Source organism: Ranitomeya imitator, chromosome 4, assembly GCF_032444005.1.
Source record: "Ranitomeya imitator isolate aRanImi1 chromosome 4, aRanImi1.pri, whole genome shotgun sequence".
NCBI classification, from domain to species: Eukaryota; Metazoa; Chordata; class Amphibia; order Anura; family Dendrobatidae; genus Ranitomeya; species Ranitomeya imitator.
Window position 1 is genome coordinate 643,207,814 of NC_091285.1, and position 19,592 is coordinate 643,227,405.

Sequence of the window (19,592 nt, forward strand, 5' to 3'; positions counted from 1 at the left end):
TAACAGATGCCCTCTCTCCACCTGCATTCAGAGCTCAGTGGGCTTTCCCTGTAACAGATGCCCTCTCTCCACCTGCGTTCAGAGCTCAGTGGGCTTTCCCTGTAACAGATGCCCTCTCTCCAACCTGCGTTCAGTGCTCAGTGGGCTTTCCCTGTAACAGATGCCCTCTCCCCACCTGCGTTCAGAGCTCAGTGGGCTTTCCTTATAACAGATGCCCTCTCTCCACCTGCTTTCAGTGCTCAGTGGGCTTTCCCTGTAACAGATGCCCTCTCTCCATCTGGGTTCAGTGCTCAGTGGGCTTTCCCTGTAACAGATGCCCTCTCTCCACCTGCGTTCAGTGCTCAGTGGGCTTTCCCTGTAACAGATGCCCTCTCTCCACCTGCGTTCAGTGCTCAGTGGGCTTTCCCTGTAACAGATGCCCTCTCCCCACCTGGGTTCAGTGCTCAGTGGGCTTTCCCTGTAACAATGCCCTCTCTCCACCTGCGTTCAGTGCTCAGTGGGCTTTCCCTGTAACAGATGCCCTCTCCCCACCTGGGTTCAGTGCTCAGTGGGCTTTCCCTGTAACAGATGCCCTCTTTCCACCTGCGTTCAGAGCTCAGTGGGCTTTCCCTGTAACAGATGCCCTCTCTCCACCTGGGTTCAGAGCTCAGTGGGCTTTCCCTGTAGCACATGCCCTCTTTCCACCTGGGTTCAGAGCTCAGTGGGCTTTCCCTGTAACAGATGCCCTCTCTCCACCTGCGTTCAGAGCTCAGTGGGCTTTCCCTGTAACAGATGCCCTCTCTCCACCTGCGTTCAGTGCTCAGTGGGCTTTCTCTGTAACAGATGCCCTCTCCCCACCTGGGTTCAGTGCTCAGTGGGCTTTCCCTGTAACAGATGCCCTCTCTCCACCTGCGTTCAGTGCTCAGTGGGCTTTCCCTGTAACAGATGCCCTCTCTCCACCTGGGTTCAGAGCTCAGTGGGCTTTCCCTGTAACAGATGCCCTCTCTCCACCTGGGTTCAGAGCTCAGTGGGCTTTCCCTGTAACAGATGCCCTCTTTCCACCTGGGTTCAGAGCTCAGTGGGCTTTCCCTGTAACAGATGCCCTCTCTCCACCTGCGTTCAGTGCTCAGTGGGCTTTCCCTGTAACAGATGCCCTCTTTCCACCTGCGTTCAGTGCTCAGTGGGCTTTCCCTGTAACAGATGCCCTCTCCCCACCTGGGTTCAGTGCTCAGTGGGCTTTCCCTGTAACAGATGCCCTCTCTCCACCTGCGTTCAGTGCTCAGTGGGCTTTCCCTGTAACAGATGCCCTCTTTCCACCTGCGTTCAGAGCTCAGTGGGCTTTCCCTGTAACAGATGCCCTCTCTCCACCTGCGTTCAGAGCTCAGTGGGCTTTCCCTGTAACAGATGCCCTCTCTCCACCTGCGTTCAGTGCTCAGTGGGCTTTCCCTGTAACAGATGCCCTCTCTCCACCTGCGTTCAGTGCTCAGTGGGCTTTCCCTGTAACAGATGCCCTCTCTCCACCTGCGTTCAGAGCTCAGTGGGCTTTCCCTGTAACAGATGCCCTCTCCCCACCTGGGTTCAGTGCTCAGTGGGCTTTCCCTGTAACAGATGCCCTCTCTCCACCTGCGTTCAGAGCTCAGTGGGCTTTCCCTGTAACAGATGCCCTCTTTCCACCTGCGTTCAGTGCTCAGTGGGCTTTCCCTGTAACAGATGCCCTCTCTCCACCTGGGTTCAGAGCTCAGTGGGCTTTCCCTGTAACAGATGCCCTCTTTCCACCTGCGTTCAGTGCTCGGTGGGCTTTCCCTGTAACAGATGCCCTCTCTCCACCTGCGTTCAGTGCTCAGTGGGCTTTCCCTGTAACAGATGCCCTCTCTCCACCTGCGTTCAGTGCTCAGTGGGCTTTCCCTGTAACAGATGCCCTCTCTCCACCTGGGTTCAGAGCTCAGTGGGCTTTCCCTGTAACACATGCCCTCTCTCCACCTGGGTTCAGTGCTCAGTGGGCTTTCCCTGTAACAGATGCCCTCTCTCCACCTGCGTTCAGAGCTCAGTGGGCTATCCCTGTAACAGATGCCCTCTCTCCACCTGCGTTCAGTGCTCAGTGGGCTTTCCCTGTAACAGATGCCCTCTCTCCACCTGGGTTCAGAGCTCAGTGGGCTTTCCCTGTAACACATGCCCTCTTTCCACCTGGGTTCAGAGCTCAGTGGGCTTTCCCTGTAACAGATGCCCTCTATCCACCTGCGTTCAGTGCTCAGTGGGCTTTCCCTGTAACAGATGCCCTCTCTCCACCTGCGTTCAGTGCTCAGTGGGCTTTCCCTGTAACAGATGCCCTCTCTCCACCTGCGTTCAGTGCTCAGTGGGCTTTCCCTGTAACAGATGCCCTCTCTCCACCTGGGTTCAGAGCTCAGTGGGCTTTCCCTGTAACACATGCCCTCTCTCCACCTGGGTTCAGTGCTCAGTGGGCTTTCCCTGTAACAGATGCCCTCTGTCCACCTGCGTTCAGAGCTCAGTGGGCTTTCCCTGTAACAGATGCCCTCTCTCCACCTGCGTTCAGTGCTCAGTGTGCTTTCCCTGTAACAGATGCCCTCTCTCCACCTGCGTTCAGTGCTCAGTGGGCTTTCCCTGTAACAGATGCCCTCTTTCCACCTGCGTTCAGTGCTCAGTGGGCTTTCCCTGTAACAGATGCCCTCTCTCCACCTGCGTTCAGTGCTCAGTGGGCTTTCCCTGTAACAGATGCCCTCTCTCCACCTGCGTTCAGTGCTCAGTGGGCTTTCCCTGTAACAGATGCCCTCTCTCCACCTGGGTTCAGAGCTCAGTGGGCTTTCCCTGTAACAGATGCCCTCTCTCCACCTGCGTTCAGAGCTCAGTGGGCTTTCCCTGTAACACATGCCCTCTCTCCACCTGGGTTCAGTGCTCAGTGGGCTTTCCCTGTAACAGATGCCCTCTCTCCACCTGCGTTCAGAGCTCAGTGGGCTTTCCCTGTAACAGATGCCCTCTCTCCACCTGCGTTCAGAGCTCAGTGGGCTTTCCCTGTAACAGATGCCCTCTCTCCACCTGCGTTCAGAGCTCAGTGGGCTTTCCCTGTAACAGATGCCCTCTCTCCACCTGCGTTCAGAGCTCAGTGGGCTTTCCCTGTAACAGATGCCCTCTCTCCACCTGCGTTCAGTGCTCAGTGGGCTTTCCTTGTAACAGATGCCCTCTCCCCACCTGCGTTCAGAGCTCAGTGGGCTTTCCCTGTAACACATGCCCTCTCTCCACCTGGGTTCAGTGCTCAGTGGGCTTTCCCTGTAACAGATGCCCTCTCTCCACCTGCGTTCAGAGCTCAGTGGGCTTTCCCTGTAACACATGCCCTCTCTCCACCTGCGTTCAGAGCTCAGTGGGCTTTCCCTGTAACAGATGCCCTCTCTCCACCTGCGTTCAGAGCTCAGTGGGCTTTCCCTGTAACAGATGCCCTCTCTCCACCTGCGTTCAGAGCTCAGTGGGCTTTCCCTGTAACAGATGCCCTCTCTCCACCTGCGTTCAGAGCTCAGTGGGCTTTCCCTGTAACAGATGCCCTCTCTCCACCTGCGTTCAGAGCTCAGTGGGCTTTCCCTGTAACAGATGCCCTCTCTCCACCTGCGTTCAGAGCTCAGTGGGCTTTCCCTGTAACAGATGCCCTCTCTCCACCTGCGTTCAGAGCTCAGTGGGCTTTCCCTGTAACACATGCCCTCTCTCCACCTGGGTTCAGTGCTCAGTGGGTTTTCCCTGTAACAGATGCCCTCTCTCCACCTGCGTTCAGAGCTCAGTGGGCTTTCCCTGTAACAGATGCCCTCTCTCCACCTGCGTTCAGAGCTCAGTGGGCTTTCCCTGTAACAGATGCCCTCTCTCCACCTGCGTTCAGAGCTCAGTGGGCTTTCCCTGTAACAGATGCCCTCTCTCCACCTGCGTTCAGAGCTCAGTGGGCTTTCCCTGTAACAGATGCCCTCTCTCCACCTGCGTTCAGTGCTCAGTGGGCTTTCCTTGTAACAGATGCCCTCTCCCCACCTGCGTTCAGAGCTCAGTGGGCTTTCCCTGTAACACATGCCCTCTCTCCACCTGGGTTCAGTGCTCAGTGGGCTTTCCCTGTAACAGATGCCCTCTCTCCACCTGCGTTCAGAGCTCAGTGGGCTTTCCTTGTAACAGATGCCCTCTCCCCACCTGCGTTCAGAGCTCAGTGGGCTTTCCCTGTAACACATGCCCTCTCTCCACCTGGGTTCAGTGCTCAGTGGGCTTTCCCTGTAACAGATGCCCTCTCTCCACCTGCGTTCAGAGCTCAGTGGGCTTTCCCTGTAACAGATGCCCTCTCTCCACCTGCGTTCAGAGCTCAGTGGGCTTTCCCTGTAACAGATGCCCTCTCTCCACCTGCGTTCAGTGCTCAGTGGGCTTTCCTTATAACAGATGCCCTCTCTCCACCTGCGTTCAGAGCTCAGTGGGCTTTCCCTGTAACACATGCCCTCTCTCCACCTGGGTTCAGTGCTCAGTGGGCTTTCCCTGTAACAGATGCCCTCTCTCCACCTGCGTTCAGAGCTCAGTGGGCTTTCCCTGTAACAGATGCCCTCTCTCCACCTGCGTTCAGAGCTCAGTGGGCTTTCCCTGTAACAGATGCCCTCTCTCCACCTGCGTTCAGTGCTCAGTGGGCTTTCCCTGTAACAGATGCCCTCTCTCCACCTGCGTTCAGTGCTCAGTGGGCTTTCCCTGTAACAGATGCCCTCTCCCCACCTGCGTTCAGAGCTCAGTGGGCTTTCCTTATAACAGATGCCCTCTCTCCACCTGCGTTCAGTGCTCAGTGGGCTTTCCCTGTAACAGATGCCCTCTCTCCACCTGGGTTCAGTGCTCAGTGGGCTTTCCCTGTAACAGATGCCCTCTCTCCACCTGCGTTCAGTGCTCAGTGGGCTTTCCCTGTAACAGATGCCCTCTTTCCACCTGCATTCAGTGCTCAGTGGGCTTTCCCTGTAACAGATGCCCTCTCCCCACCTGGGTTCAGTGCTCAGTGGGCTTTCCCTGTAACAGATGCCCTCTCTCCACCTGCGTTCAGTGCTCAGTGGGCTTTCCCTGTAACAGATGCCCTCTCCCCACCTGGGTTCAGTGCTCAGTGGGCTTTCCCTGTAACAGATGCCCTCTCTCCACCTGCGTTCAGTGCTCATTAGGCTTTCCCTGTAACAGATGCCCTCTCTCCACCTGCGTTCAGTGCTCAGTGGGCTTTCCCTGTAACAGATGCCCTCTCCCCACCTGGGTTCAGAGCTCAGTGGGCTTTCCCTGTAACAGATGCCCTCTTTCCACCTGGGTTCAGAGCTCAGTGGGCTTTCCCTGTAACAGATGCCCTCTCTCCACCTGCGTTCAGAGCTCAGTGGGCTTTCCCTGTAACAGATGCCCTCTCTCCACCTGCGTTCAGAGCTCAGTGGGCTTTCCCTGTAACAGATGCCCTCTCTCCACCTGCGTTCAGTGCTCAGTGGGCTTTCCCTGTAACAGATGCCCTCTCTCCACCTGGGTTCAGAGCTCAGTGGGCTTTCCCTGTAACACATGCCCTCTCTCCACCTGGGTTCAGTGCTCAGTGGGCTTTCCCTGTAACAGATGCCCTCTCTCCACCTGCGTTCAGAGCTCAGTGGGCTTTCCCTGTAACAGATGCCCTCTCTCCACCTGCGTTCAGTGCTCAGTGGGCTTTCCCTGTAACAGATGCCCTCTCTCCACCTGGGTTCAGAGCTCAGTGGGCTTTCCCTGTAACACATGCCCTCTCTCCACCTGGGTTCAGTGCTCAGTGGGCTTTCCCTGTAACAGATGCCCTCTCTCCACCTGCGTTCAGTGCTCAGTGGGCTTTCCCTGTAACAGATGCCCTCTCTCCACCTGGGTTCAGAGCTCAGTGGGCTTTCCCTGTAACACATGCCCTCTCTCCACCTGGGTTCAGAGCTCAGTGGGCTTTCCCTGTAACAGATGCCCTCTCTCCACCTGCGTTCAGTGCTCAGTGGGCTTTCCCTGTAACAGATGCCCTCTCTCCACCTGCGTTCAGAGCTCAGTGGGCTTTCCCTGTAACAGATGCCCTCTCCCCACCTGGGTTCAGTGCTCAGTGGGCTTTCCCTGTAACAGATGCCCTCTCTCCACCTGGGTTCAGTGCTCAGTGGGCTTTCCCTGTAACAGATGCCCTCTTTCCACCTGCGTTCAGAGCTCAGTGGGCTTTCCCTGTAACAGATGCCCTCTCTCCACCTGCGTTCAGAGCTCAGTGGGCTTTCCCTGTAACAGATGCCCTCTCTCCACCTGCGTTCAGTGCTCAGTGGGCTTTCCCTGTAACAGATGCCCTCTCCCCACCTGCGTTCAGAGCTCAGTGGGCTTTCCTTATAACAGATGCCCTCTCTCCACCTGCGTTCAGTGCTCAGTGGGCTTTCCCTGTAACAGATGCCCTCTCTCCACCTGGGTTCAGTGCTCAGTGGGCTTTCCCTGTAACAGATGCCCTCTCTCCACCTGCGTTCAGTGCTCAGTGGGCTTTCCCTGTAACAGATGCCCTCTTTCCACCTGCGTTCAGTGCTCAGTGGGCTTTCCCTGTAACAGATGCCCTCTCCCCACCTGGGTTCAGTGCTCAGTGGGCTTTCCCTGTAACAGATGCCCTCTCTCCACCTGCGTTCAGTGCTCAGTGGGCTTTCTCTGTAACAGATGCCCTCTCCCCACCTGGGTTCAGTGCTCAGTGGGCTTTCCCTGTAACAGATGCCCTCTCTCCACCTGCGTTCAGTGCTCAGTGGGCTTTCCCTGTAACAGATGCCCTCTCTCCACCTGCGTTCAGTGCTCTGTGGGCTTTCCCTGTAACAGATGCCCTCTCTCCACCTGGGTTCAGAGCTCAGTGGGCTTTCCCTGTAACACATGCCCTCTTTCCACCTGGGTTCAGAGCTCAGTGGGCTTTCCCTGTAACAGATGCCCTCTCTCCACCTGCGTTCAGTGCTCAGTGGGCTTTCCCTGTAACAGATGCCCTCTCCCCACCTGCGTTCAGTGCTCTGTGGGCATTCCCTGTAACAGATGCCCTCTCTCCACCTGCGTTCAGTGCTCAGTGGGCTTTCCCTGTAACAGATGCCCTCTCCCCACCTGCGTTCAGTGCTCTGTGGGCTTTCCCTGTAACAGATGCCCTCTCTCCACCTGCGTTCAGAGCTCAGTGGGCTTTCCCTGTAACAGATGCCCTCTCTCCACCTGCGTTCAGTGCTCAGTGGGCTTTCCTTATAACAGATGCCCTCTCTCCACCTGCGTTCAGTGCTCAGTGGGCTTTCCCTGTAACAGATGCCCTCTCTCCACCTGCGTTCAGTGCTCAGTGGGCTTTCCCTGTAACAGATGCCCTCTCCCCACCTGGGTTCAGTGCTCAGTGGGCTTTCCCTGTAACAGATGCCCTCTCTCCACCTGCGTTCAGTGCTCAGTGGGCTTTCCCTGTAACAGATGCCCTCTCCCCACCTGGGTTCAGTGCTCAGTGGGCTTTCCCTGTAACAGATGCCCTCTCTCCACCTGCGTTCAGTGCTCAGTGGGCTTTCCCTGTAACAGATGCCCTCTCTCCACCTGCGTTCAGAGCTCAGTGGGCTTTCCTTATAACAGATGCCCTCTCTCCACCTGCGTTCAGTGCTCAGTGGGCTTTCCCTGTAACAGATGCCCTCTCTCCACCTGCGTTCAGTGCTCAGTGGGCTTTCCCTGTAACAGATGCCCTCTCCCCACCTGGGTTCAGTGCTCAGTGGGCTTTCCCTGTAACAGATGCCCTCTCTCCACCTGCGTTCAGTGCTCAGTGGGCTTTCCCTGTAACAGATGCCCTCTCTCCACCTGGGTTCAGAGCTCAGTGGGCTTTCCCTGTAACAGATGCCCTCTTTCCACCTGGGTTCAGAGCTCAGTGGGCTTTCCCTGTAACAGATGCCCTCTCTCCACCTGCGTTCAGTGCTCAGTGGGCTTTCCCTGTAACAGATGCCCTCTTTCCACCTGGGTTCAGAGCTCAGTGGGCTTTCCCTGTAACAGATGCCCTCTTTCCACCTGCGTTCAGTGCTCAGTGGGTTTTCCCTGTAACAGATGCCCTCTTTCCACCTGCGTTCAGAGCTCAGTGGGCTTTCCCTGTAACAGATGCCCTCTCTCCACCTGGGTTCAGTGCTCAGTGGGCTTTCCCTGTAACAGATGCCCTCTCTCCACCTGCGTTCAGAGCTCAGTGGGCTTTCCCTGTAACAGATGCCCTCTCTCCACCTGCGTTCAGAGCTCAGTGGGCTTTCCTTAAAACAGATGCCCTCTTTCCACCTGCGTTCAGTGCTCAGTGGGCTTTCCCTATAACAGATGCCCTCTCTCCACCTGCGTTCAGAGCTCAGTGGGCTTTCCCTGTAACACATGCCCTCTTTCCACCTGGGTTCAGAGCTCAGTGGGCTTTCCCTGTAACAGATGCCCTCTCTCCACCTGCGTTCAGTGCTCAGTGGGCTTTCCCTGTAACAGATGCCCTCTCTCCACCTGGGTTCAGAGCTCAGTGGGCTTTCCCTGTAACACATGCCCTCTCTCCACCTGGGTTCAGTGCTCAGTGGGCTTTCCCTGTAACACATGCCCTCTCTCCACCTGGGTTCAGTGCTCAGTGGGCTTTCCCTGTAACAGATGCCCTCTCTCCACCTGGGTTCAGAGCTCAGTGGGCTTTCCCTGTAACACATGCCCTCTCTCCACCTGGGTTCAGTGCTCAGTGGGCTTTCCCTATAACAGATGCCCTCTCTCCACCTGCGTTCAGAGCTCAGTGGGCTTTCCCTGTAACAGATGCCCTCTCTCCACCTGCGTTCAGAGCTCAGTGGGCTTTCCCTGTAACAGATGCCCTCTCTCCACCTGCGTTCAGAGCTCAGTGGGCTTTCCCTGTAACAGATGCCCTCTCTCCACCTGCGTTCAGAGCTCAGTGGGCTTTCCCTGTAACAGATGCCCTCTCTCCACCTGCGTTCAGAGCTCAGTGGGCTTTCCCTGTAACAGATGCCCTCTTTCCACCTGCGTTCAGTGCTCAGTGGGCTTTCCCTGTAACAGATGCCCTCTCTCCACCTGCGTTCAGAGCTCAGTGGGCTTTCCCTGTAACAGATGCCCTCTCTCCACCTGCGTTCAGAGCTCAGTGGGCTTTCCCTGTAACAGATGCCCTCTCCCCACCTGGGTTAAGTGCTCAGTGGGCTTTCCCTGTAACAGATGCCCTCTCTCCACCTGCGTTCAGAGCTCAGTGGGCTTTCCCTGTAACAGATGCCCTCTCTCCACCTGCGTTCAGAGCTCAGTGGGCTTTCCCTGTAACAGATGCCCTCTCCCCACCTGGGTTCAGTGCTCAGTGGGCTTTCCCTGTAACAGATGCCCTCTTTCCACCTGCGTTCAGAGCTCAGTGGGCTTTCCCTGTAACAGATGCCCTCTTTCCACCTGGGTTCAGTGCTCAGTGGGCTTTCCCTGTAACAGATGCCCTCTCTCCACCTGCGTTCAGTGCTCAGTGGGCTTTCCCTGTAACAGATGCCCTCTCTCCACCTGGGTTCAGTGCTCAGTGGGCTTTCCCTGTAACAGATGCCCTCTCTCCACCTGGGTTCAGTGCTCAGTGGGCTTTCCCTGTAACAGATGCCCTCTTTCCACCTGCGTTCAGAGCTCAGTGGGCTTTCCCTGTAACAGATGCCCTCTCTCCACCTGGGTTCAGAGCTCAGTGGGCTTTCCCTGTAACACATACCCTCTTTCCACCTGGGTTCAGAGCTCAGTGGGCTTTCCCTGTAACAGATGCCCTCTCTCCACCTGCGTTCAGTGCTCAGTGGGCTTTCCCTGTAACAGATGCCCTCTCTCCACCTGCGTTCAGAGCTCAGTGGGCTTTCCCTGTAACAGATGCCCTCTCTCCACCTGCGTTCAGTGCTCAGTGGGCTTTCCCTGTAACAGATGCCCTCTCCCCACCTGGGTTCAGTGCTCAGTGGGCTTTCCCTGTAACAGATGCCCTCTCCCCACCTGCGTTCAGAGCTCAGTGGGCTTTCCTTATAACAGATGCCCTCTCTCCACCTGCGTTCAGTGCTCAGTGGGCTTTCCCTGTAACAGATGCCCTCTCTCCACCTGGGTTCAGTGCTCAGTGGGCTTTCCCTGTAACAGATGCCCTCTCTCCACCTGGGTTCAGAGCTCAGTGGGCTTTCCCTATAACAGATGCCCTCTTTCCACCTGGGTTCAGAGCTCAGTGGGCTTTCCCTGTAACAGATGCCCTCTTTCCACCTGCGTTCAGAGCTCAGTGGGCTTTCCCTGTAGCAGATGCCCTCTCTCCACCTGCGTTCAGAGCTCAGTGGGCTTTCCCTGTAACAGATGCCCTCTCTCCACCTGCGTTCAGTGCTCAGTGGGCTTTCCCTGTAACAGATGCCCTCTCTCCACCTGCGTTTAGTGCTCAGTGGGCTTTCCCTGTAACAGATGCCCTCTCTCCACCTGCGTTCAGTGCTCAGTGGGCTTTCCCTATAACAGATGCCCTCTCTCCACCTGGGTTCAGTGCTCAGTGGGCTTTCCCTGTAACAGATGCCCTCTTTCCACCTGGGTTCAGAGCTCAGTGGGCTTTCCCTATAACAGATGCCCTCTCTCCACCTGGGTTCAGTGCTCAGTGGGCTTTCCCTGTAACAGATGCCCTCTCTCTCTACCTGGGTTCAGAGCTCAGTGGGCTTTCCCTGTAACACATGCCCTCTCTCCACCTGGGTTCAGTGCTCAGTGGGCTTTCCCTGTAACAGATGCCCTCTCTCCACCTGCGTTCAGAGCTCAGTGGGCTTTCCCTGTAACAGATGCCCTCTCTCCACCTGGGTTCAGAGCTCAGTGGGCTTTCCCTGTAACAGATGCCCTCTCCCCACCTGGGTTCAGTGCTCGGTGGGCTTTCCCTGTAACAGATGCCCTCTCTCCACCTGCGTTCAGAGCTCAGTGGGCTTTCCCTGTAACAGATGCCCTCTCTCCACCTGCGTTCAGTGCTCAGTGGGCTTTCCCTGTAACAGATGCCCTCTCTCCACCTGGGTTCAGAGCTCAGTGGGCTTTCCCTGTAACAGATGCCCTCTTTCCACCTGCGTTCAGTGCTCGGTGGGCTTTCCCTGTAACAGATGCCCTCTCTCCACCTGCGTTCAGAGCTCAGTGGGCTTTCCCTGTAACAGATGCCCTCTCTCCACCTGCGTTCAGTGCTCAGTGGGCTTTCCCTGTAACAGATGCCCTCTCTCCACCTGCGTTCAGTGCTCAGTGGGCTTTCCCTGTAACAGATGCCCTCTTTCCACCTGCGTTCAGAGCTCAGTGGGCTTTCCCTGTAACAGATGCCCTCTCTCCACCTGCGTTCAGTGCTCAGTGGGCTTTCCTTATAACAGATGCCCTCTTTCCACCTGGGTTCAGAGCTCAGTGGGCTTTCCCTGTAACAGATGCCCTCTCTCCACCTGCGTTCAGTGCTCAGTGGGCTTTCCCTGTAACAGATGCCCTCTCTCCACCTGGGTTCAGAGCTCAGTGGGCTTTCCCTGTAACAGATGCCCTCTCTCCACCTGCGTTCAGAGCTCAGTGGGCTTTCCCTGTAACAGATGCCCTCTCTCCACCTGCGTTCAGTGCTCAGTGGGCTTTCCCTGTAACAGATGCCCTCTCTCCACCTGCGTTCAGTGCTCAGTGGGCTTTCCCTGTAACAGATGCCCTCTTTCCACCTGCGTTCAGAGCTCAGTGGGCTTTCCCTGTAACAGATGCCCTCTCTCCACCTGCGTTCAGTGCTCAGTGGGCTTTCCTTATAACAGATGCCCTCTTTCCACCTGGGTTCAGAGCTCAGTGGGCTTTCCCTGTAACAGATGCCCTCTCTCCACCTGCGTTCAGTGCTCAGTGGGCTTTCCCTCTAACAGATGCCCTCTCTCCACCTGCGTTCAGTGCTCAGTGGGCTTTCCCTCTAACAGATGCCCTCTCTCCACCTGCGTTCAGAGCTCAGTGGGCTTTCCCTGTAACAGATGCCCTCTCCCCACCTGGGTTCAGTGCTCAGTGGGCTTTCCCTGTAACAGATGCCCTCTCTCCACCTGCGTTCAGTGCTCAGTGGGCTTTCCCTGTAACAGATGCCCTCTCTCCACCTGGGTTCAGAGCTCAGTGGGCTTTCCCTGTAACACATGCCCTCTTTCCACCTGGGTTCAGAGCTCAGTGGGCTTTCCCTGTAACAGATGCCCTCTCTCCACCTGCGTTCAGAGCTCAGTGGGCTCTCCTTATAACAGATGCCCTCTCTCCACCTGGGTTCAGAGCTCAGTGGGCTTTCCCTGTAACAGATGCCCTCTCTCCACCTGCGTTCAGTGCTCAGTGGGCTTTCCCTGTAACAGATGCCCTCTCTCCACCTGCGTTCAGAGCTCAGTGGGCTTTCCCTGTAACAGATGGCCTCTCTCCACCTGCGTTCAGTGCTCAGTGGGCTTTCCCTGTAACAGATGCCCTCTCTCCACCTGGGTTCAGTGCTCAGTGGGCTTTCCCTGTAACAGATGCCCTCTCTCCACCTGCGTTCAGTGCTCAGTGGGCTTTCCCTGTAACAGATGCCCTCTCTCCACCTGCGTTCAGAGCTCAGTGGGCTTTCCCTGTAACAGATGCCCTCTCTCCACCTGCGTTCAGTGCTCAGTGGGCTTTCCCTGTAACAGATGCCCTCTCTCCACCTGCGTTCAGTGCTCAGTGGGCTTTCCCTGTAACAGATGCCCTCTCTCCACCTGCGTTCAGTGCTCAGTGGGCTTTCCCTGTAACAGATGCCCTCTCTCCACCTGCGTTCAGAGCTCAGTGGGCTTTCCCTGTAACAGATGCCCTCTCTCCACCTGCGTTCAGTGCTCAGTGGGCTTTCCCTGTAACAGATGCCCTCTCTCCACCTGCGTTCAGTGCTCAGTGGGCTTTCCCTGTAACAGATGCCCTCTCTCCACCTGCGTTCAGAGCTCAGTGGGCTTTCCCTGTAACAGATGCCCTCTCTCCACCTGCGTTCAGTGCTCAGTGGGCTTTCCCTGTAACAGATGCCCTCTCTCCACCTGCGTTCAGAGCTCAGTGGGCTTTCCCTGTAACAGATGCCCTCTCTCCACCTGCGTTCAGTGCTCAGTGGGCTTTCCCTGTAACAGATGCTCTCTTCTCTTACGGTTTTTACCTGTGTACCGGTTTATCTTCACCCTTAAAACACTGACTTTTTTCAGGCATTATGTCACCCAATCTAGTCTTCTGCGTTTTGGTCAGAGATACTATCACACTAATCCTAAACTCCATCCAGTCTCCATTTTCCGCAATTGTGTATAACTGACTGTTTCCTGTTGTCAGACGATCTTGGCATGAAGTTGACTGCAGCATTCCTCAAATGAATGACTGACGCGGAAGTTTAGAGAAATCTCGAAACTTTCGTCTGTAGATCATTTTAAGCCGTTTTTGTCAGCTGTCGAGTTTAGGATTAGTGCCAGATTAGATTGATTTACTGAGATTATCACATACCTCCTCAGACTCAGGGGAAGCGGCTGCGGCAGTAGCGGAGCACTTACGGGTCCTCGTACTTTGCTCTGAGCAGAAAATAAAAGTTATAAGACACATCACAAGAGCAAAAGAAATCAATGTAAAAGCGTTAGATCCATTAAAGGAACCGTCTGAGCCTGTTAAAAATGAGGTAATAGCTAGCTAACAATAAAGCCTAGCCACTCTTATGGTCCCCTAGTGATCATGTCCATCGTCCAAGTACTATAAATGACAGCATGACCGCTGAGGCCAGTGACTGGCTGCAGCAATCATGTGGAAGTGACGTACAATAATTGCTGCAGGATCTTCGAGAATCACGGGAGTGGTGGAGTAGTATTTAACAGGTAAGAAATGCTTGTTTTATTGTTTTACCAATTTCCAGCTATTACCCCAAATAACCCCTTTAAATGAAAATTTTTGGTACTAACAGTAGTATCTCTTTCTCGTAGCCTTCTTTGGAAGACACAGGAACCATGGGGTTATATGCTGCCGCCGGGAAGATGACATTAAGAATACATCAACCTTCACCAGGCCAGCCTTCACCAGGCCAGGAGCAAAACCAAGACCCCCAAACAAGGGAGTGTGCTAAAGGCTGCGAGAAAGATTTTATGGCAAATACCAAAAATATTCATTTCTCTCGATCTATTGGGGGACACAGGAACCATGGGACATTCTAAAGCTGTCCCTAGGGTGGGAGAAATACTACCAGTACTGTAGATGGAATAGCATTCCCTCAGGTTACTACCCAAGCAACTGCTCCCTGTGGTACCGCTATGCCAAGGCTTATGCAAAGGTAAGAGCTCTGCAAAGATATGGACTAAAGACTAAGACTAAGTAATGGCCCTATGGAATAGAAGAACAGACGCCCGGAGACATATGACCAAAGAGGAGTCTACCACACGGAAGGAGTGCGCCATAAATTAGCGCAATCGTTCACATTGGCAGATCGAAACCAGCAAACAATGGTAGCCCTAGAGGCTGTCCAACCTCTGCAAGGACTTACCGGGATGACGAACAAGGCATCCGAACAAAACTGAGAGACGGACAGAACTGCACAGGTTGGACTATGTCAGATTGTGTAAGAGCCTCTCCGGGAGATTAAAAACAGATCCCTAGCGTAAGGAGAGCAGTGTGCTCATTAAGGAGGAGGTTGCAGAATGCACGATCACCCTGTCCCAGAGAAGGAAGACACATGAGAACCACCGCTCGGAGCTTCGTCTTATGGAACAGATCGCTAAGTGGGAAAAGATCACCCAGTAGGAAAGTCGAAATGGAGAAATATCTCTGATCGGCAAAAAAGGAGAGGACAGAAAGGTATCCAAGATCAGATTGAGGTCCCCGAGTTGGCCCTGTCCAGGCAGACAGTTCTAACCTATGGCCGAAAAGTCAAGTTCCACTGAACAAGGATAACCAAGACAGGAATCTGGCGCTTGTGAATCAACCCTGGCTTAAGACCACCATGCAAAAATTAAAAAGGGAGATATCGCCATAGGTTTTCACCTACGGTAAAGAGGCTTCTTAAATGAAATGGTAGAAATGTGACATCTAAGGCCCATGTTCCCTAATCCTAAGCCTTCCGGGCTTCGTACCCGACAGTCCTGATGGTAAACCCAAGGCAAAGACCAGTCAAACTCAGAGCCCTATCTGCTTCCATTGTGACACAAAGCTAAACTCAATAGCTGGAAGTCGGTGGCTGGAAAGAGTCATCTTTTCTTCTGAGATATATTCTTAGTGTCAGCCTCCAGGTGCCAGCATATAACCCATGGTTCCTGAGTCCCCCCAATGATGCATCTGAGAAAATAGTTTTTCAGGGTGGAAAAAAAAAATGGCAGTCACTCCATGTGACCCCTGCATCTGCAGAGAGAGTGGGCGCTCACGACGTATGCACTTTGCAAAGAAGAAGAACAGTAGACTCTAGTAGAGACTGCCAGTTGGCAAATCACATACATGAGCTTACATGACCGCCGACAATCACACAGAGAGACTGCAGACTTTTCTGCACGGAAAACCCCTCTAAATATCTCAGAATCCCTTTTACCAGTACAGTGTGTACGAGCATGGACACTCACGCAGGCAATTCGCAATAGGTCCCACAGCTCCTGCTGTCTCTTCTCTTGTCTCTTTACCACCATTTTCTCATCTTCTCTCATTAGGGTCATGACTTCCTTCAGACGTGGGGCAAGATCCAACGCTTTCCTCTTGCAAACGACTGTCTTACTGTGAAGATCCAAAACCAAACCATAAGAGTATAAGAGTAAAGTGGGCGATGGGGTCCTTGATAAATAGTATGAAGGGAGGAGAATAAACTGCTTCGTACGCCGGGGTCGGCTGTCCATGAAGATTTTACAATGCAGTGCACTGCAAAATAGCTGCAACTGGTGGTCAAATGTGTGCGTTTTTACAGGGTGTGAACCTATCCCAAAGAAGAAAACCACACTGTGTAATACTGGAGGGAGAGATCCTAAGTAAGATCTCTCCCTCAAGAGTAAAACTACACCGCACGGTCCAGAAAGCGACGTACTCAGGGCGTACCTCAGCTGGTCATATATTAATGCCACCCTCTTCTCGAAGCTCTGGACGGCCTGTAGGAGCAGTCGCACCATCTCCTGGCTATCACCAACTGATCTCTGATCTGCGAGAAAACAGAGACACGCAATCTTAGGACATAGACCTGAGCAGCGTCCGTGCAGAGGAGGGACGGTGGGGTGATCCGGTCACCTCTCGGCCTCTCTCGCAGCCTCCGGTACAGATCCTTAGCCTGCTCCTCTCTGTTAAATAAAGCAGAAAACATCGCCTGTAAGGGGGTATTCACACAAGCAGATTATATGGTGGTCAGCCGCAGAACTCCTGGGACCATTAATTCAGGTCAGGAGCCCGGGCATTGCGGCCTAACATGGGCCCATATAAAAATGGCAGATCACAGGGGATATGTCCGATTGTGGCACACGTACATATCATCGAGGGTGCCACGGTTTCTCCTGCCCAGAGGGTTCCTCTGTAAGTCCACGCTGTCCGTCTGCAGGGCCATCATTTTCTCCACCAAGTGCTGCACCTCCTGCTCCTGCACAGGACACAGACGGGGACAATGTGAGGATGGAGACTGGTTACACGTCCTATAGATAATGTCGCTCATGTCCCTGCTACAGCCCAGCTACCAATCCCAAATTAGGACCTGATGGCAGAATCCTATTAATCTACGTGAAGCCATTCCTACTTGGCTTAATATCCGATATAATACAAGGATTCCTGGCAGAACTGATCCGAGACCCTGGAGCTGCTGGAGCAGCCCACCATAGCAATACTTAATGCATCTGCCTGTATCAACCCTGTGCAGCCCCCATACATACACACTATACTATAGGTGTCCTGTGCCGTACCTTCCATTTAATCTCTCCTTACTCTATGGGATTGAGAGCACAGGCTCTGTCTAGTGTTCCCTTCAGTTCTAATATCTGGTGCACCAACCATACAGAATGCACCACCCCATAGCTGACCAAGCTCTGCCGCCATATGCATATCCCTGCCTGTATACGATGCAACGTCAAGTCTGGGGTAAGAATATAATGACATGCAATTATAACTATGGCACACTCCATGGGGTGCATCATTGACTATTTCTACTTCCGTTAAATGGTCTCGAATCCCCTTCTGGCAAACAAAATGAAGATTTCACTCACCCGCCCGCACTCTTGTACGGCCTGTTCCATCTCTTTCCATGTTGAAAGCAGCTTTTCAGAGGCTAAAAAAAAACAATAATAATAAATGAGACTATGCAAGGGTCACGTAGACAGGTAAATGTTGCAAAACGGCACACATCATTTTATAATAGTTTACTATCCACAAAAAAAGAAAAAAAATTTTTTTTTATATATATATATATATATATATATATATATATATATACACATACACACAGTATATATATATATATATATATATATATATATATATATATATATACATATATACAAAAGAAGGATGTGGATCACTGCTTATAAGTTACCTTCCTGAAAGTTTTCATGGAAACTTTCATCAACTTTCATTGCTATAGTGAGTTGTTTGTGTCGCCTGCAGTACCACTTTTCACCACTGATGTTTTTCATAGAAACTAATGCAACAGCGCCCCCAGCGTCATATCCAAAAAGGCGACAGTGAAAAATGTCTGCAACAGATTAGGCGCTACCACTGCGGTCTGACGGAAGAACTTACTAATTCCAAACTCCATCTGCTCGCTGTACTTCTCCAGGTCGATCTGGATACTGCTCCGGAAGAAATCCAGCTTGGCCTTTAGCTGCTCGCACTCCGAGGTCATCAGGTTCTTCTTTTTGGACAGTTCGGTGTTGTATCGCAGCAGGTTCACCCTAAAATACACAGTGCCGCGTTATGGAGCTAGCAGGGGAGTCAAGGAAAAGCACAGGCCCGAGTGACGTCCGTGAGGATCCCTGTAATCAAACATCCGGCGTCACTCACATGGTGGCACGCTGTCCCATCTGCAGCCGGGCACAGTCCTCCCTCAGCGTGCGGATCGTCTGCCACATCTGGCCCCACACCCTACGGAGATGAATATACGATAACGGACACTTGGGGTCCTGCACTGAAAATAGGGGAGCAGATGAGTTACACACAAGAGCAGAAGGAATTCTACCAACACGGTCACCGTCATCACCCCACCCCCACCCAAAATACTTACACACATGTGCCACGCCTTCAGGATGGGGACGGAGAGAAATCTGGGGTTCATACACCGTCTTCCGATTATCAAAGAGAAATATCAGGTCGCTCTCCACCGGACGCCCATCGTTTATCTAATGGATTAAAAGAAAAAAGTCATAAATCAGTATTCTCTCCATATACTGTGCAATGTGTCTCCATGGTAACAGACTACAATATACTGTGCAGGGCAATGTGTCACCATGGTAACAGACTACACTATACTGTGCAGGGCAAGATGTCTCCATGGTAACACACTACAATATACTGTGCAGGGCAATGTGTCTCCATGGTAACAGACTACAATATACTGTGCAGGGCAATGTGTCACCATGGTAACAGACTACACTATACTGTGCAGGGCAATGTGTCTCCATGGTAACAGACTACAAAATATAATGTACCGTGCAGGGCAATGTGTCTCCATGGTAACAGACTACAATATACTGTGCAGGGCAATGTGTCTCCATGGTAACAGACTACAATATATTGTGCAGTGCAATGTGTCTCCATGGTAACAGACTACAAAATATAATGTACCGTGCAGGGCAATGTGTCTCCATGGTAACAGACTACAATATACTGTGCAGGGCAATGTGTCACCATGGTAACAGACTACACTATACTGTGCAGGGCAATGTGTCTCCATGGTAACAGACTACAATATATTGTACAGGGCAATGTGTCTCCATGGTAACACACTACAATATACTGTGCAGGGCAATGTGTCTCCATGGTAAGACTACAATATACTGCGCAGGGCAATGTGTCTCCATGGTAACAGACTACAATATACTGTGCAGGGCAATGTATCTCCATAGTAACACACTACTATATACTGTGCAGGGCAATGTGTCTCCATGGTAAGACTACAATATACTGTGCAGGGCAATGTGTCTCCATGGTAACAGACTACAATATACTGTACAGGGCAATGTGTCTCCATAGTAACACACTACAATATACTGTGCAGGGCAATGTGTCTCCATAGTAACAGACTACAAAATACTTTGCAGTGCAATGTGTCTCCATGGTAAGACTACAATATACTGTGCAGGGCAATGTGTCTCCATGGTAACAGACTACAAAATACTTTGCAGTGCAATGTGTCTCCATGGTAACAGACTACAATATACTGTGCAGGGCAATGTGTCTCCATGGTAACAGACTACAAAATACTTTGCAGTGCAATGTGTCTCCATGGTAACAGACTACAATCTGCCTTGCATAGTCGGATCACTGCCTTCCATCTGTACCTCAAGCGTAATTATAGCTGGTGTGAGTCGGTGTGCAGAAGCCGGGCCAGTGGCCATATCATTTTTCTGGAGCCACTGGATGGGAGCTCTGGAACCACTTCTTATCTCCCGGCAGCTTCTTTTGATTAGCCAGCCCGGAGACGTGTGTCACCCTGCACCCAGGCCGGCTAATCTCAAGAAGATCACGCACATAGCCGCTCATATCAATTCACACCATCTCTCATCCCATGATCC

General features: G+C 52.9%; 1 protein-coding gene across 1 annotated transcript in view; it reads right to left on the reverse strand.

Annotated features, from left to right (window-relative positions):
* The window catches only part of IKBKB (inhibitor of nuclear factor kappa B kinase subunit beta), a 90,124-nt gene that overhangs the window by 42,331 nt on the left and 28,201 nt on the right, over positions 1-19,592 (reverse strand). The window contains exons 12-20 of the mRNA XM_069766909.1: positions 18,083-18,197; positions 17,863-17,986; positions 17,602-17,753; positions 17,070-17,131; positions 16,344-16,453; positions 16,111-16,160; positions 15,925-16,024; positions 15,462-15,609; positions 13,375-13,439 (exon numbers count right to left, since the gene is read on the reverse strand). Coding sequence (XP_069623010.1) covers positions 13,375-13,439; positions 15,462-15,609; positions 15,925-16,024; positions 16,111-16,160; positions 16,344-16,453; positions 17,070-17,131; positions 17,602-17,753; positions 17,863-17,986; positions 18,083-18,197 — 926 coding nt within the window. The remainder of the gene's footprint in view (positions 1-13,374; positions 13,440-15,461; positions 15,610-15,924; positions 16,025-16,110; positions 16,161-16,343; positions 16,454-17,069; positions 17,132-17,601; positions 17,754-17,862; positions 17,987-18,082; positions 18,198-19,592) is intronic.